The following is a 19,320-nucleotide window of genomic DNA, read 5'->3' on the forward strand; positions in this document are numbered from 1 at the left end:
AATTTATTTATTTACACAAAACATTTCTCATGCCTTAACAAGATATACCTGCCAAAAAGGCAATAAAATGCAAAAGTGAATCGTTCTGAAAGTGATTCCAAAGATATCGTTTCTCTTTGCCGTTATCGTTATAGTTGTGGTGTGTACTCTGCTATTCTTTAATATTGAGAACGATTTTTAGAACTATATCTTTATTGTTATCTTTATAGTTATCATCCTTGGAGTGAATGGGTCTTTACACTGAACAATACAAGCCAATAAAGACTAGAAATGGTAGGAAAGAATGCAGATGACAACTATTACCAATAAAAAAAAATCTTGACTAAATTCATTAAGCCTCACAGAAAAATACCAAATGAATATCTGCGATCCAATTCTAGTTGCAAAGTACATTTCTCAGCGCATTCAAGAACGCATGCAACAAATGCATTCAAAGCAGCTTTACAAAGACTAGCCCCACAGTGAGCAAGCCAATGCTGACAGTGACAAGGATAAACTCTTTAAGCTGTTCCAGATGTATGCAGAGAAAAGGCAATGTACAGAAGAGGAATTTGAAGTGTTTTTCATACTATTTCTACCTTGAAAATATTCTAAACTCTTCAAAGCACTATTGAAACAAGTAATGTGATGTGTATAAGAAAGAATAAGGCTAGATAATATAATGCATTATACCTATTATAACTGAATCTTTAAACTTAAAGAGTCTTTTAATTTAACAGATTGAACATGTTCTCCATTCAATTATTTGAGCCACAAGTAATTGAATCATGGTACTTTGATGTACATCATGGTACTAAATACCATATACCATGCTATTTAGATGGTACTCAAAGTAATTAGCCTTTTTTTAATGCTTAAAATGCCACAGAAATGTTTATGAAATTGCAAAAATCCATTCAAGATACTGTACACCAGGGATAGGCAACTCCGGTCCTGGAGGGCCACTGTCCTGCAGAGTTTAGCTCCAACCCTAATTAAACACACCTGAACTTGGCAATCAATGTTTTCAGGATTACTTGATAGATACAGGCAGGTGAGTTTTTATCAGGGCTGAAGCTAAACTCTGCAGGACAGTGGACCGAAGTTGCCTATCCCTGCTGTACACTGTAAAAAAAAAAAAAGTGTGAAAAGAAAAGATTATTGGAGCATGTTTTACAAGAAAATACTATTTGTTACTACTTTCATGTTTAATTCAATCTGCTATTGCCATTTCTTTTAAATTAATTGTGAAATTTACTCGCAATGAATTTATGTTGAACAAAAATAATACAATACAAATAAATATAAAAAATAAGATGAAACCTTAAGTAACACTTTATTTTGTGATATATATATATGTGTGTGTATACAATTTTTTTTCCCCATTTGGTTTTTCTGAGTTGCGCTGCAAAAACTCCAATCAATTTCTATAATACTCACAAATGACACACACACAAAAACATCCTTTTAATAACGATGATCATTTTTCTTATAAAAGAGGCTCTTCAGAGGTTATCAAGGGACTGCAGCTTTCATTTTGTCACCAGTCAATTCCTTCTCAAATCTTTCCTTCAGGACAGTGATCAATATGGCATCTGTGCCTCCAGTCTACATCATTACACAGTCTGATGGAGGGACCTGGTGCTAGTGTGTGTTTTCAAACCCTTTCCACTCTTTAAACTTCGAAATAGTGCTGATTTTTTAGTGAAAAATCATGTTTAAGAATGAAAAATCTTTCATGAACTAAAGAAATGAGTGGTTTATGGCGTGTGAGTCTGAGTGTGTGTTGGCAGTGGTCTGAGCAGTCGGTGTGTCCTTGTGTTTGCACAATGCGGCAGAGGGCGGATAACTAAATCAATAAGAAACAAATGAATTCAGATCAATATTGAGTCGAGTGATGGATAAAAGGGGATGAAGGAGAGAAAGACTGACAGAGGGAAAGACGGGGAATTCAGGGAAACACTCAAATAGCCTCTTAGACAAACTAATGCACTTGAACCTTCAGATTACACTGTAAAAAATGAAATGATCAATAAGTTATGACAACATGTGTTTTTACATTGCTTTAACTCATCACAATAAGTTAAGCTATTTTCAACTTCTTTTATAAGTTATTCAAGATTCAACTGATTCAGTTTAATGTAATTTAAGTTTAAATGGCTTAAACATCCAAGTTGATTGTACTTAAAAAATGTAAGGCAGTAGGTGCTTTGCAAGTTTGCTTTCCAAATATTTATGAGCTGAAATATTCATATAAATGACTACCTACATTTTTTATTTTAATAATACTATAATACTCCAAAGGTAGGTAAAGGACATGCCAAGATCTGTGCTGGTTATTCTCTTTATTTCTCTATATCTCACCCAAGAACTCACCATGGAAACCATATTTTTTATAAAATATCCTAGTAACTACATTTATCATTAGTGCTGTAAAGCATATTCATAAAAAAAAAATTAAAAAAAATACTGTGGGCAGTACCATGGGATCAGATGAGAATATCATGGTAATCATGGAAATTTCAGTATTTTCCTATTCATATTCAAATACTATGGCATTTAGGGTGTTCACACTTGTAGATCGGTTCTCTTGGTTCCTTTGGTCCAGAACAAAGAAAGAAAATGATACATTTAGTCCTGGTTTGCTTAACACTCACACTGTCATTTTTAATTTCTCCGTTCCACTTAAATGAAGACCTGATGCAAGGAGACTGCGGTTCTGATGCCTGTACCGAACTGTAAAGGGCAAAATAACTACTATGATGAGTAAAAACATGTATGCTTGATTTTAGGGTCGCATCTTGTCTTGGGTCCGTGTTGCATTCATATTTCAGTCGAACCACCCCAGAGTTCGTTTGGAAGTGGACCGAGACCCATCTTTTCAGAGGTCTCGGTCCACTTGTTTGGTGCGCACCAGGGTTCGGATGGCAGCGTTCACACTTATTTAAATGACACGCACTAAAAAGCAAATCGCACCTTCTTTTAATTGAACCAAACATGCCAAGTGTGAACACACCCTTAGATAGCAATTCAACAAATACCATGGTATATCCATTTTAAAAAATGGTGTTTCCAATGGTACTACTACAAAAGTAATTTTAATTTCCTGTTTGATGACAGTGGTGGCCAAGTCACCACTGTTTTAGTGACTTGTTTTAGTGTTTTTCTTAATTTGATCAAAGTTGAAAACAGCTCTGCTGCTTAATACTTTTGTGAAAACCGTGATACAATTATTCAGGACTCTACAATGAATAGAAAGTTCAAAGAACAGCATCTATTAAAAAAAGAAATTCTTTGTAACAATGTAAAAATGTCACTTTTGATTCATTTATTATGTCCTGGCTAAATAAAGGTATTAACTTTTGAACAGTAGTGGATCCAAGAAAACAAAACCGCAAATGATCTTAAATTATGTGCTAATCCTTTTAAAACCACGAAGCCTGAATCCATATATGCCTCGCTCACTTCCTCTTTTACACCCATCACTTAGCAAAACCACCTCATCTGTTTGAAATCACCACAGACTCTTAAATATGATTTCACCCTTGTTCATGTCATCACACAGTCAGCCATATAACACATCTATAGGTCTCAGCTTAACTCCACATCAGTCACTTTCTGATACAAGTCCATTGAGGTACATTGTTCACAGAAACAGCTAAATGCTATATATTTCCATATGAACTTGGACGGAGGGAATGAGTGGATCACTTCATAAGGCTGGTCACATATCAAAACACAATTTATTTATTTGCTTGCTGCATTACGTGATACAGCAAAATGTGTGTGTGTGTTTAAGGGGACATTAAAGGAGGAGGACAGAAACGGATGAAGGGATGGAAATCTATAGTAATTGAACTATTCTGCAATCAACATTCAGTTAAACGAGTGACTCATGCAGCGGAGGGTGAAAGAGAGAGAGAACAATGCAGGCCGAAGAAAAAAGGCACGTATATAGTGACAGCAGATTCAGTAGCAGCCTGCGTTTTTAAATGTCTTAGAGCCTTGAACCTGAAACTTAATTATACTTACTCTTAATTAATTTCTTAGTCTGTGCATCTTATTTCTGTGGCATTTTTTTAGGCTTTTGTGTATTAAAGAGATAGTCCACCCCTACTATCCCTTTAAGACAGCTGTACTGTTTATTTGTGTGGTATAAACCTTTCTTTATCTATTATAGTGGACAAGCCAATTATAATGCAGTGTATACTTGACCTTGACACCTAACTCGTATTATCAAGGTGATAATGGAGTGCATAACAGCTATATAATAAACATGTTTACATCATGCAATATTCACTTCAACCATCACAACATCTCTTATTATACAGCCACAAATACTGTAGTTGTCCACAGAGTAGATAGATAAAGTATTGATTAAAAATGCCATGCATTTGACCATGCACTTTTAAACTTTACTTACATTCTTATGGAACTGGCATTTCTTCCAGCAGAGTAAGAACTGTGATCTGAAAAGAAAATAGGGAGAGAAAATAAAGTGTGATATAAAGTTCTGACTCATGTATCAATTCAAGGTCTATATAATCTACATTCAAGACATTCAGCCACAAATCTCAAAACAATTTCATTTAAATTCAATTTAATAACGATATTGTGAAATTCAATCAGTAGCATCACAATCCAGCATCCTGAATCTAAATTCAAACGCATTAGGAATAACTAACCCATGCACACACTGTAAAACAAATTATAGGATCAATAAGGTAAGACAACAAAAGCACTTTTCAACCTTTTTTAAGAAGTTATACAAGATTCAACTCATTTTCGAGCCAGTAAATGATGGATGGATGGATGGATGGATATGTTATTTGGGTTAAAAGCCGAGTGTCTTGCCTCTAATGCTTGAATTGAATTTCTATGAGTGTCCCAGAGCTCTCTTGAGGGTCTGTTTAGCCACTCAGATCAATACGACTTCAGAGACCGTTTGCACAAAATGAGTGTGAAAAATGTGTTGTGTAAAGATGGATTGTTAAAGGGATAGTTCAGCCAAAAATTTTAATTCTGTCATCATTTACTTACCCTCATGTTGTTCCAAACCTGTATGACTTACTTTCTTCTGCAAAACACAAAAGAACATATTTAGAAAAAAATGTCTCAGTGTTGTTGCTTTGGAACCCAATGTTCTTTCAAATATCTTCTTTTGTGTTCCACAGAATACAGAAACTCATACAAGTTTGGAACGATATTAGTGCGAGTTAGAATTTTCATTTTTGCCTAAACAATCCCTGTAACAAATTACAATTGCGTATTACAGTAACAAAAAAAGTGTTAATGAAATGACCACGACTGAACGCCAGATCCCCTTCGCACTGTAACACGAAACTGGCCAATCAAATCATAAGAGACAGATGTGCTGCCCAATTACTGTAGCCCTTTGAGAATGAGAGCAACAAATCGGACACGACCAACAGTACCAGGCACTCTAATGCACCGATAACAGACACTGTCTCTGTTTCTTTGTCTCTCATGACACACACACACACACACGTTTGCATGTAGATGAACATACTGAAGTATCTATGCATGCATACCGTTGACACACACACACTTCAACTCGTTCACACACATACAGTCTCTCTTCTTGTCTCGCTATCCCTCACACCCAACCCCCCAGCACCTCAGGGTTTGAAATTCATGTGCGAAATAAATAGAGAGAGAGAGAGAGAGACAGAGAGAGAGAGAGAACACATGGGGTAACGCAGGAGGCTGGTGAGGGAAGGAGAGAGGAAAAGGGGGGGAGGGGAGAATCGAGCAGGAAGACAGTGACATATGAGGACAATAGAGGCAAAAAGAAAGTCAAAAACGAAAAAGGAACCACGGCATCTAATAAAAGAGAGCGACTTTGGCGGGGCAAATGTAAATGTCTGCAAATGTCTGCATCAACCTGGAAACATTCCAACACACGCACACACAACATGTGGACACATTCCAGCAAGCTGCAGCTATTAACCCTTACACCACAACTGTACTTCCATAATTACTGCTTCTCCAAAGAAACATATGTTCAGACAGACCGCTGCTACCCCCCACTAGATATTAAGTGCAGTATATTATGCACACTATCAGGCCCAGTCATCAGATTCTTCCTACACAGTGAAATGTCATTGCCTCTAACAGTGATATTCTCAATGTCATGACAACTCACACTCAGACAATAATATCCCAAAGCTGTTCACACATAACCACTTCAACACATCGCCCCAGCTTTCAGAATAAGGGTCAAGGTTTTTCAATGACCAACTAATGAACTTTGAAGCCGAATGAGTTGCATACTTTCATCTGGTATTGTCTCTGAAAGAACACATGCTTTCACCATTGCATTATGTTAAATTGAGCTAATTCTATTTATTTTAATCATAATCAGTAAAAACAAATACAAACCACACTAACATTAAGGTAAATATTTATAGTTTTTTTTAATTCTCTGGCAGATGTTTATTGAAGAAATTGCCTGTATATGACTACAGAAATTGCTCTTAATTGAAACAATAGCAACAGAAAGCATACTATAAATTGTTTGAAATTAATTCATATTTTGTACATTTTCATATTATATTAAATGATTAAATGATATATTATTATATTATGTTATATTATATTATATTATACACAAGTATATGACAAAAACATGCACATTATATACCTTGGCAAGCAATTAAAAGCCGGCAAGCTGCTATACTGGAGAGTGAAGCAGCAAATCTAAGCTAATATGTAAATCAGGCTAAGGGTTTTTAATAAAATATTTGCTGATTCCAGCTCCAAACTTCCACTGCAAGCATATTTTAGTCTGTAAACTAAAAGTTGCGAATTGTGTTTTTCTCTGGTTGTAAAACAGATTGTTCACTCTATAGTGTCAATTGAAGTACAAAAAGTTAAAGCTAACCATCATTACAGACATAAGCATTACATGCATCAGACCAACATTTGTGTTATTGTGTTTGACAATTTGCAAAGTTGATCCTTCATTAATGCAGATTTAGTGCTCTAGTTTTAAGTGGCGGTAGGATTACACAACAAACACACATTTCTATGTGCTTTCCCTTTGGTAAAGATGCATATTCAGTGTTTTTCAAAAATGCCTCCCGATCAAATTAGCGGGAACAATGAACCTGATACTTTAAACTGGTAAACAGCCTCTTTAATTTTCAGCCCATGATTTCCAAATGCATTGTTTTATGCTACTGACTGGAAATCGTATCATTCAGCTAATTGAGACATCTGGCTGAATCATACGCCACTGTGAGTTTGTACTGAGTGTGTGTGCATCTGAATGAAGAGCTATGTGCGGCTGCGGTCTCCCGGCACAGCTCTGAGATGCAGGGGAGGATGATATGAACACGACTGAAAGATGAATTATGAGATCCTTGCCAGTATTAAAACAAGAGCCAACGCTCTCAAAACATCTAAATTTCTCCCCAAACTCAAACTGCAATTTTACAACCTCTGTCTAATTATGAATCACATTCACATTGGCACTGAACCGCATAATCATCTGCTGATAGTAACCAATACAAAAACAGTATTTTCCTCTCAATATAGTCTATCCCATCCAAATTGAAAAGAACAGTAACAATTATTGGATTCTTTGTCCAATGGATAAGACGTAAGCTTTGTAGTTCAAATAATATTCATGCACCTGTGTTCTCCTTGGGTTCCTTTCAAGCTTGGACAAGCACAGCAGACCTTAACTGACATTCCCCATAGGGTTTTGTTTTAATCTTTCTTGAGGAATTCATCCGCCTGCACGCTGGTGGACTGCTACTGAGCTCCAAACGTCTCCTGTGGCTACACTAGAATTGAGATGTCAAATTATCAACCAATTGCTGACACTGACACCGGGCTCTTTTGCTGGCAATGCTCCCTTTTTGGAATTTAAACTGCATATTTTCCTAAAGGATCTATTTCTGAGAAATTTCATGGAACAAACAACTTATCGGTCCAAGATTCTGGGAAATGTGGAAGTTTTAGGTACATGACAGATTCTCCTCTTCAGTATTTTGTTCACCAAGTTCCAGAAAAGCTAACGTTAAAGTTTTGTCCCTGGAAGCAGAGTTAGCCTAAATACTGCTCATCAATTTATAGATCTCCCAAAACCAGACAATACATCATTAACTCTCAAATCAGATTTTCTGAATAAGTGAGAACAATGTGCCTGAGTCTAATTTTATTTCTCAATTCTACCAACCATTGCTTTTCCTTTCACAAATAGACAAATCAGCTAACTATGCTAATTGGTGCCAATACTTAATTCTCAAAACTATGTGATGACTGAAACCTCGTAGGGTAATGCAACTTGTCTTTCAAGCAAGATCTGACCTATTCAATATTCAGTTGCTGCCATAGATACCTATAGATGCAACTAGATATGGGTCTAGCAATCATTATTGTCAAATTGCAATTTATCACCTAAAGTATTTTGTAAATGTGCCTGATTGCATTTGCTCCACTGCTTTGTTTAAACCATATTGTGCTATTGTGGTGAAGTTAAGACGGCTAGAGAAATAGATGATGATGTTTATCTGAAATATGCTGAACATTTGTTATTGAAATGTTCGCAAATCATTCTTTCTAAGAGGTAAAGCTTTCCCCATGCAATAGTATCGTCAAGAGGTCAAAAGTAAATGAAAGTTCCTCACAAGATATTTCACTTTCGCGTGTTTCATCCATCTCTCTTAACGGAAAGATCCAGTACAATCCGGTGACTGGGGATCTCCTGAGGTGTATGCAATCCATTACAGTGTGGTATGTGGTTGAATTTCATCCATTATGAATGAGAAATACATGAGATGGAGAGAATGGAGGGAGGGAGTAAAAGAAGGAGTGGGAGAGATTGACAGACAATGGAATGTTGAAATGTTCTACAGCCTGATCTAGACATTTTGCGAAAGTTGCGACTGGATAAGAGAAGGAATGGTATACTGAAAATTGTTTGTATTAATAAAACTGTCAATATTAATATATACCACTGAACATCAAATTAATGTACAGCTGAAGTATGTAATTTCTGTGCCACTTGCATCAGACCCAGCCCAAACTAATACTATTGGTTGAGTTAATGTTGCTATATCAAGTAATGTTTTGATAGCACATTGATTTCAGAACATTGAGATGTTTTTTTTTTTGTTTTTTTTTATTCAATATGTTGAAAATATTACATACCAAAATTAAACTACACATTTAATTTAATGTCTCAAATTCTTTTAATCTCAATATCAAGATTATGTCAATTTCAATTATGGATTCTAAAAATAAAAGGGGTGTAACAATTCATGCATTTTCTTGGGATAGGTTCAGACTGCAAGATCAGATTTTTGAAAGTCAAGATCAGTGACTGTCCGCACTTTTAAATGCAAGTGATCAAATAAGATATGTGTGTCCAGACATAACCAACCTATCTGCATGGGTTGCTTTAGTAATGACGTAGGCGTACCCACGTATGTGACGAGGCTTTCAAAGTGGAAAAATGGAAAAATGGAGGTGCATCATCTTGCTCTCCAAATAAGCTGTCGAGTTGCGGTGCAGAACTCCTCCGTCGCACAGGAAAACGCAGAAATCTTTGGACATTCCAATTGAAAACTATGAATATTTTCGGCACCAGTTTTGACATTATTGTTATATGCCGCGTTAAGAATAATGCAAAAGACAGTTTGAAATTCTATTTCATGAGGTTTTTTTTTTGCTGTCCAGACCCAAAAACCCATCTGGATAAAATCTGGGTATGCAACAAAAATGAGTTTTAAGTAGTTTAATATTTAATTATTTAATATAATCAATTAAAAGTGCTAACTGTAAATATCAAAACCATTGTGACAATATTTTAAAAGATACAATATTCAAAATATCAAGTATCTTTTTTTCCATCCTTAACAGGATTGCACTGGCTCTACAGCCCCTACGCAACTCTCACTGAAATTAAAGTAGTCTCTCATTCTTCATTTTATTTGCTATTTATTGAAAGTACTTTAAAAGTTCTGTATACGCATTTGTAAGTTACTAAACTGAATGGCTATTCACTGTTCACCCTGAATTGACTTTTGAACTGATTTGAATGAGACATGAATGTCGCTGAACAAGCATTGAAGTTTCTATAGACAGTTGATATGCAATACCCATGGGGCTCTGACATGAACAAACATGGGTAAGACTGATGAAGTTTCTGACCTTGATATTGGGACAAGGCTGATGCTAATTTACACACTGTTTTGTTACAGAGAACCATGGGAAACATTCCACGATGACAACTTTGTAAGAGTGATGAGCCTGAAACAAGGCCACATGGTCTGCTACACAGAGATTGGAAATTCAAAATGTAAATAAAAAAGCTGAAGAATAAAGCTAACTATTATATTGGCAAAATATTTTTCAGTTGTCAAAACACAAGCTTAAATAAACGGAGATATCAATTTCATATACTAGAGTGATTCAAAAATCTGAGACCACACTGAAAATTAGTGGTTCTAAAAGAATTAGGATTTTTGAAACGTTAAACAAAGAAACATTATAAAGTAAAGTGAATAAACGATATTTAACATTCTGCACCATTTCTATGTAATCTATTCAAATAATCTAATATAAGTGACCATGTGGAAAAGATCAGATTTCCTTGCTTCCATGGAAAATTCTTAAAAAATTAAATTCACAACTGGATTGTTTAATTGCATGTTGATCATGCTGTTATTTTAGCAACAAAGGAACTTACTTATGGAGAAAAACGCATGTTGAGTCGTTTCTGTTGAGCTGAATCAAAAGAAGGTACAATGCTTAGTTACATGACTGTGATTCCACACACTTCTTAAATTATGCATCAAAGGACTTCTTCAGCTCCAATCCATAAGTTTCAAATATCCTCCTGATAACAAGTTGAGCTCCAATAACAGAGTTACCACAGAAGCCTGGGTTATGTAACGTTACATAACAGACAGGCGGTATGAGTAATATTTCATAACACTAGAGACCCTAACACCATGGCATCATCTCTCCTTTGCTCTTTTCTCTCACTTCATCTCTCTTCTGATGTTGAAATCAATGGCGTTATTTTCCGGAAAGTCCCCTTGACGGCCATTGATGGCTCAGTATCAAACGGAGCGTGTCGTTGCGGAGCGGCTGTGTTTTTCCCCCCTCTGCCTCTTGTCTGTCATGCACTAGACTAGACACTTTCCTCATCCAAATTTTGATATCAAAGAGTCATCAAATTCATCCCCCACCCTCGACTCTGCTCGCCCTGACTTCTCTCTCCCTTCAGTCCCCTTGAGTGCTAACAGGGTCAGGCTAGGGTCACGGCACAGATGCACGCCATCCACCAACAGGCCATGGCAAGCAACCAATCACAGACAGCAGACTGCAAAACCACTATCATGATGATTATCTGAAGATAATGGATTTTATATATCGCTGCAGATTAATAAATATCAACAACAAGCTCTTTGTTAGATCAGACGTTATAAATATGAAAGCGACAAAATATACAGTAGATACATAGCAGCAACACCGAGCAGACATATTCGACCACATCCTCTTTATATATATTTTTTTCCATCCATGTTACCCCAATAATATAAAAGCAAAATATAAACATGTTAAAATGGGAAACATAAAGCATGAAGAATTAACTAATATTAAGATGTTATAAATGCTCTAAAATGTCCTTAGGGTTCAAAAGTCAAACCAATACAAACAAAAATAGCAACACCACAAGTGTAAAGAATTGAAAAATTAACATGAACTAACAAGAATCAAAAGAAATCAGACCTTTCATGCAAAAGAATTCACATGGTCAGTATCACTAATTAGATTTTTGAGAAATACCAAATTTGCAATGTGGTGTCAGTCTTTTGAAATCCAGTTTTTGCTTATGCATTTAAAATTTATTAAAGGGATAGTTCACACAAAAATGAAAATTCTGTCATCATTTACTCACCCCCAAGTTGTTCCAAACCGGTATGAATTTCTATCCTCTACTGAACACACAAAAAAAAGATATTTTGAAGAATGTCGGTAACCAAACAGTTGATGGGCCATTGTTTTTCCATACTATGGAAGTCAATGGGGCCCATCAACTGTTTGGTTACTGACATTCTTCAAAATATCTTCTTTTGTGTTCAACAGAAGACACGATCATCTCTTCATGATTATATTTCAACAACGAATTGGAGTAAAAACATAATTAAATTGAGAAGTTAATGCAAAAACTGCCTTATGTGCAGTTAATTTATTATTTGAGTGTTGATTATTATATCTAAAAATAAATAGCAACTGAATTTAGGCTAATAGTCTGGGCTCTGTTTTTAACCTTTAATATTGTAGTAATGTGCAAGTAAGGGCTCCCTATATAGTTTACAACCTTAGCAGAGATAAAAAAAAAAAAAGAAAAAAAGTATCCTTAATAAACTTTTAAATTATAACTGAATACATTTAAAGACAGAGACACAATTTGTTCAGTAAACCACTGTTTAATAAATAAAAAAAAAAGCAATTTTATGTTTAGTTTTCTTCACTCTGCTGTACCAAACCGTGAAGTCAAAACCGAGGTACGTACCAAACCGTCAGTTTTGTGTACCGTTACACCCCTACTGATGTTAGTTAAGGAATACATAGTTCCTTTGAACATAGTCTGTCCATAAAAATTGCAGAGCACACAGAATGCTCATAAACACAATACAGATACATACAAAACATTAAACTATATGTATCAAAATGATAGTTAACACAAAACTGATTTACTCACCCTCATGTTGTTCTAAAACTGCAACGTAAAAGAAGATATTTTTGAGAAATGTGTGTAATTGCCCATACAATGGAAGTCAATGGTCATCAAAACAGATTTTCCTAAATGCCTTCTTTCGTGTTCCACAGAAGAAAAAAGTCATACAGCTTTGAGACAGCATGTAGGTGAGTAAATGATGACAGAATTGTCATGTTTGGATGAAAAATCCCTTTATTATGTATAGTTCCCCATTTAAAATGCAGAGCAAAAATGTAAACTTGCTTGAGGAGCACAACCTTACGAAAACCACAAACACACTTATTCTCATCACAAAATGCTAACAGACACACACCCACACACGAACAAACGTTACACCTACCAGATCCAGGTGCATTAAGGACAGCAGCAGCAAATGATCAAAACCAGACACTCCCTCTGTACAAAAATGTGGAGAGATACCACAATAACCCACAAAAATATCATCCAGAATGAAAGGAGGGAGACATTTCTCAGAGGAAACAGAGGTACGAACATCACGACACACACAGACAGAGCTGGAGCATTTGGCTTTTGTGCATTTCAACAACAATGTATCTGATTTAATGCCTCGATGCAGCGAGCAAACCCCTGGATGAGATGTGCACTTTACCACACGTGTCCACGAGCTCGGTCGCTCTTCGTTAGCGGTTCCGACGATATATCGTCGCAAACGTTTGCAACAAAAACGGTTAAGACTGTTACTTTTCCGAACTCAAAAACTGAGCGTGCCTTTTTGCCTAGAGCTAACTGTACAACTATGGCACACATACAGGCCCGAGATCTGTGGCCATTGTCTCTGATTCCCCTGAGCTAGCGGTCGACCGGATGGATGGACAGTTGTGGGGGTTCCCGGATGAAAGGATGATGGGCAGAGGAAGTTAGGGGCATACTGGGAACGGCACGCAAGACAGAAACAGGGAAAGAGAACGACCCCCACAATTCCAAGCACGGTTTACCCTCCTGCATGTTCAAGCATGCATGGTGACATACACACGCACTCACGACACACACACGCATGCATGCAGAATCACTTACAGGCAAAACCTAACGTGCAAACTAACAATATATTTGCAGCACAAGCATTAGACAAGGAAAAGTGAAGGAATGAAGAAACGATAAGTCCGTTCTCATCACACATGCTTTGATTCTTTGCTCCGCCGATGCCTGAACGCTGCACATCCCCAATATCAGCCCCGCACAATATGAAACAAGGCAACCCACAGAAAACTATACGGTTATTCAACGAGACGAAATTGCAGGAAACAGAAATAGAGAAAAGGAGAGAAAAAATAACGCTTTTGAACATGATTTCAAAAAGTGAACGAGAAATAGTAGGAGAGAATGAACACAGAGATAAAGTTGAAAGATCCAGATTGACAGAATGCGATAGTGACTGATGAAAAAGAGAGAACTAGAGGGTTAAAACAGAAAGACGAGAGTACCAGTCTGGTCGTTCCTCCTCCTTTTCCCGCGGTTTCGTCGATCCCACGTTTGGTTCTTTCTCTCGTTGCTCCGGGTCCTTCCTCCTCTCCGCTATCCCAGCAGCAGTCACTTCTCTCATCTCAGTGTTTCCTTCCAAACCACGTTTTTTCCTACTACCCATCAGCCCATTTCCTACTGTTCATTCAGTACATACTGCTTTCACACTATGAATGCGAGATTTTTGTGGGATAGGGCTGGAAAAATATTCAACAAAAAACATGAATAAAAAATGTTTTGAATGTAAGTGAAGTGCAAAAGAGAGCGGACCGTGACCAGGCACCGAGACAAGTAGGAAAATGAGCTGTTGAAGGGGCCTGGTATTTTAGGGAGGCACGCAGAGGGGTGGGGGGACCATTAGGAAGGCTGCGCGTGTTTCTCCGTCCAGGAGGGAGGAACACGGATGAAGCTGCCAGGCTGCGAGGATGAGAAGCACTGCAGTCGCCGGAGAGAGGAAGAGAGAGAAAGAGAGAGAAATCGTAAGGGCGCATGTGTACGCGAGCGACCGCATGAGGAGGTGGGAGGGGAGAGAATGACAGAGAGGGAACGATAGATAGAAAAGCGAGGCTAAGGGGTTCACGGGAGGGAGGGAAGAAGGAGGAGTGAGCCATAGCCGAGAGTTCAGGGGAGGGGGCCGGAATACATTTTCTTGTCCTCCGCTCTCGTCTCCCGGCGTTCGATTTTCTTTCATTTGTTCTTGTGTGTTCTTTTTTTTTTTTTCCAATCTCACCTTCTTGGTTCCAGGGCAAATATCTGTGCCTGGAAAAGAAGAGGATATTCCAGTCTGTGCTTTCCCGTTCCGCTCTCCGTCTCACTGTCTTCCAGGTCATTTTCTCCACATGCACTTGAACTCCAAATCCTGTCTGCCGGCCCCTCCCCCCGACCTCTGTGACTCGCTCTCCTTTGCTCCTTCTGATGGAGGCTTGAAATAGTGCTCGCAGAGTGTAAGTGAGAGTGAGAGCGAGGACGAGGGGGACAGAAAGGGAGAGAGACGTGGGGGGAAGGGGAGAAGGTTTACACGAACAGACTCTGTGCCGAGAGTGAGTGTGTGCGTGCATGTCAGACTGAGAGAAAATGAGAGGAAGAAACCCTGTTCACATACATGTGTTCAGAGATTTGGTTCTCAGAAATTACAGCGAACTGCACAAAACATTAATTCTTGGAACCAGTTTTAAACAGGGGCATCTTTTGTCTTGGAGGGGCCATGGCTCACTTGATACCCTAGGCGAGATACGATATGAGCAAAAAAAAAACTCTTTTTAACAACTTAGTAACTCTTTACATATGTGCTAAACTTCTTCTAGTTTCTAAATAAACTGAAACTGAACGTGATCATCATGGATTTTCATTGCATGGAAAAGACATGAGATTTCTATAATAGCCTGATTTCACAGGACAAAGTCATACAAGTTTTGAAAAAGAGTAGATGACTGAATTGTCAGTTTAAAGTAAATTAACTGGTTGGACTTGACCACATTTACACATGTTAATGGGTGGTTATGTCATAGAATTGTAGACAACTAGTTTTTTACCTACGATAATATATATATATATATATATATATATATATATATATATATATATATATATATATATATATATATATATATATTAGGGCTGTCAAAAGATTAATCGCGATTAATCGCATCCAAAATAAAAGTTTGTTTTTAATAATATATGTGTGTGTACTGTGTATAATTCAATTTGTATATATAAATACACACACATGCATGTATATATTTAAGAAAAATGTGTTATTTATATATAAAAAAATATATATTTATATATAATATAAACTATATAAATATATATACAGTATATGTATGCAAATATTTCTTAAATATATAGGCTACATGCATGTGTGTGTATTTATATATACAAAATAATTATACACAGTACACACACATATATTATGTAAACACAAACTTTTATTTTGGATGCGATTAATCGCGATTAATCTTTTGACAGCCCTAATATATATATATATACAGTGAGGAAAATAAGTATTTGAACACCCTGCTATTTTGCAAGTTCTCCCACTTAGAAATCATGGAGGGGTCTGAAATTGTCATCGTAGGTGCATGTCCACTGTGAGAGACATAATCTAAAAAAAAAAAATCCAGAAATCACAATGTATGATTTTTTAACTATTTATTTGTATGATACAGCTACAAATAAGTATTTGAACACCTGAGAAAATCAATGTTAATATTTGGTACAGTAGCCTTTGTTTGCAATTACAGAGATCAAACGTTTCCTGTAGTTTTTCACCAGGTTTGCACACACTGCAGGAGGGATTTTGGCCCACTCCTCCACACAGATCTTCTCTAGATAGAGTTTGAGCTCCCTCCAAAGATTCTCTATTGGGTTTAGGTCTGGAGACTGGCTAGGCCACGCCAGAACCTTGATATGCTTCTTACAGAGCCACTCCTTGGTTATCCTGGCTGTGTGCTTCGAGTCATTGTCATGTTGGAAGACCCAGCCTCGACCCATCTTCAATGCTCTAACTGAGGGAAGGAGGTTGTTCCCCAAAATCTTGCAATACATGGCCCCGGTCATCCTCTCCTTAATATAGTGCAGTCGCCCTGTCCCATGTGCAGAAAAACACCCCCAAAGCATGATGCTACCACCCCCATGCTTCACAGTAGGGATGGTGTTCTTGGGATGGTACTCATCATTCTTCTTCCTCCAAACACGTTTAGTGGAATTATGACCAAAAAGTTCTATTTTGGTCTCATCTGACCACATGACTTTCTCCCATGACTCCTCTGGATCATCCAAATGGTCTTTGGCAAACTTAAGACGGGCCTTGACATGTGCTGGTTTAAGCAGGGGAACCTTCCGTGCCATGCATGATTTCAAACCATGACGTCTTAGTGTATTACCAACGGTAACCTTGGAAACGGTGGTCCCAGCTCTTTTCAGGTCATTGACCAGCTCCTCCCGTGTAGTTCTGGGCTGATTTCTCACCTTTCTTAGGATCATTGAGACCCCACGAGGTGAGATCTTGCATGGAGCCCCAGTCCGAGGGAGATTGACAGTCATGTTTAGCTTCTTCCATTTTCTAATGATTGCTCCAACAGTGGACCTTTTTTCACCAAGCTGCTTGGCAATTTCCCCGTAGCCCTTTCCAGCCTTGTGGAGGTGTACAGTTTTGTCTCTAGTGTCTTTGGACAGCTCTTTGGTCTTGGCCATGTTAGTAGTTGGATTCTTACTGATTGTATGGGGTGGACAGGTGTCTTTATGCAGCTAACAACCTCAAACAGGTGCATCTAATTTAGGATAATAAATGGAGTGGAGGTGGACATTTTAAAGGCAGACTAACAGGTCTTTGAGGGTCAGAATTCTAGCTGATAGACAGGTGTTCAAATACTTATTTGCAGCTGTATCATACAAATAAATAGTTAAAAAATCATATATTGTGATTTCTGGATTTTTTTTTTTTTAGATTATGTCTCTCACAGTGGACATGCACCTACGATGACAATTTCAGACCCCTCCATGATTTCCAAGTGGGAGAACTTGCAAAATAGCAGGGTGTTCAAATACTTATTTTCCTCACTGTATATATATATATATATATATATATATATATATATATATATATATATATATATATATATATAGATGCCTCATTAGCGGTTGTTTCTATGGGTCGCTAATACATAATCCGTCCACCATATTGGAGCGGTCAAAGCCAGTCCATGAACATTCAAGAGCAAGTTGACTGAGTGTCTGCAACCTTAGTTAGACATATATGAATATTTATATTTGCAATAGACTCCAGCAGATGATTTTGCTACACTAACACAATACAACAAGACAAAGTAGTCAGCTAACATCACATTAAAAAGTTACGATAGTAAAAGTAAAACATTAAAAAAGTACCATTGTAAAAACCTGTAATATTGAGTTAATACATATAAAAACAAACCAAAACATTCTCACCTGTGAAAGGTTATCCCATTTCTTCAGGATTTTAAATCTCTGCGGTTTCACAACCAGAAGGTGCGCAATGTGGTGGCATCATTGATTCTTCCTGTGAGTGACGACACGCTGACCGCTCCAAGATGGCGGGAGCGCCGACGTGTAGGGGGCGGTCGAATCTATGAAGATAACAGGGTTCCCACACCTTGGTTAACTTCAAATTCAAGGACCTTTCAAGGACTTTCCAGGTCCAATACCCTTAAATTCAAGGATTTAATGGGGGGACACATTTCAAGTGAGAGCAAGGTTACATCGTGTTACCTTGTAAGATACATTGTTACAGTTTTGCGCATGTGAACATCATGGCAACGTACAACACAAAGTACGTCACGCGGGAAACACTTAACACGTAAATGCGCGTAACTAACGTAAATAAAGCAAGCTAGTATGCATAGGCCATGAAGTGTTGGCGTAATAACATTAGCGAACCAGAGGGTATATGGAATTTTTCCCAGAAAACTTCTTGCACAAACTAAATTCAAGCACTTTCAAGGACCTGTATCTATGCGTGTTTAATTTCAAAAACTTTCCAGGGCCTTGACATTTTTTTTTTTTCAGATTCACAAACTTTCAAGGATTTCAAGGACCCGTGCGAACCCTGAGATAATCATGCAACTAATTATTAGGTTATCTTGTTTCTTTAAGTTGCATTCAAAACCTAACAGATAAAAAAAAATCTGGTGGGTCTAAAATAAATACAATTTTTGTAGTGCAAATAGTGATTTCAAACTAACCACAAAAAAGTTTAGAGAAATTAAAAAACAATGTCACTAGAGACTTCATCTACGAGACATCAAATAGACATTGGGTATTAAAGACATACAAAAGAAAACACATTTGGGCCAGAAGGTATTGATTGATAATCTGTTCAAATGTAAAGACATATTATTGCTGGGAACTAAAAATTTACAAAGTTAAATAATAAAAACTTCCACTTCTTAAAAGATCTTATTTACCTGTAGAAATATCAACTTCAATGCATTTTGAAAAGGTAGGCCTAAACCATCTACAGAGGTATTGCATTCCAGTCCACAAATGAAACTGGAGTGACCATCAATGAGATATCAAATAGATCAAAAATGCAAAATTCTGTTGTTAATTATACAGCAGTC

The 19,320-nt window shown here is 37.2% G+C and overlaps 1 protein-coding gene across 1 annotated transcript in view; it reads right to left on the reverse strand.

Moving 5' to 3' along the window:
* LOC307163038 (uncharacterized protein) overlaps positions 1 to 15,227 on the reverse strand; it is a 30,521-nt gene extending 15,294 nt beyond the window's left edge. Inside the window, exon 1 of the mRNA XM_079878853.1 lies at positions 14,185 to 15,227. Coding sequence (XP_079734979.1) covers positions 14,185 to 14,345 — 161 coding nt within the window. The 5' untranslated portion in view covers positions 14,346 to 15,227. The remainder of the gene's footprint in view (positions 1 to 14,184) is intronic.
* Between the last annotated feature and the right edge of the window lie 4,093 nt (positions 15,228 to 19,320).

This window comes from Squalius cephalus (genome assembly GCF_949319135.1).
Source record: "Squalius cephalus genome assembly, chromosome: 8".
NCBI lineage: Eukaryota > Metazoa > Chordata > Actinopteri > Cypriniformes > Leuciscidae > Squalius > Squalius cephalus.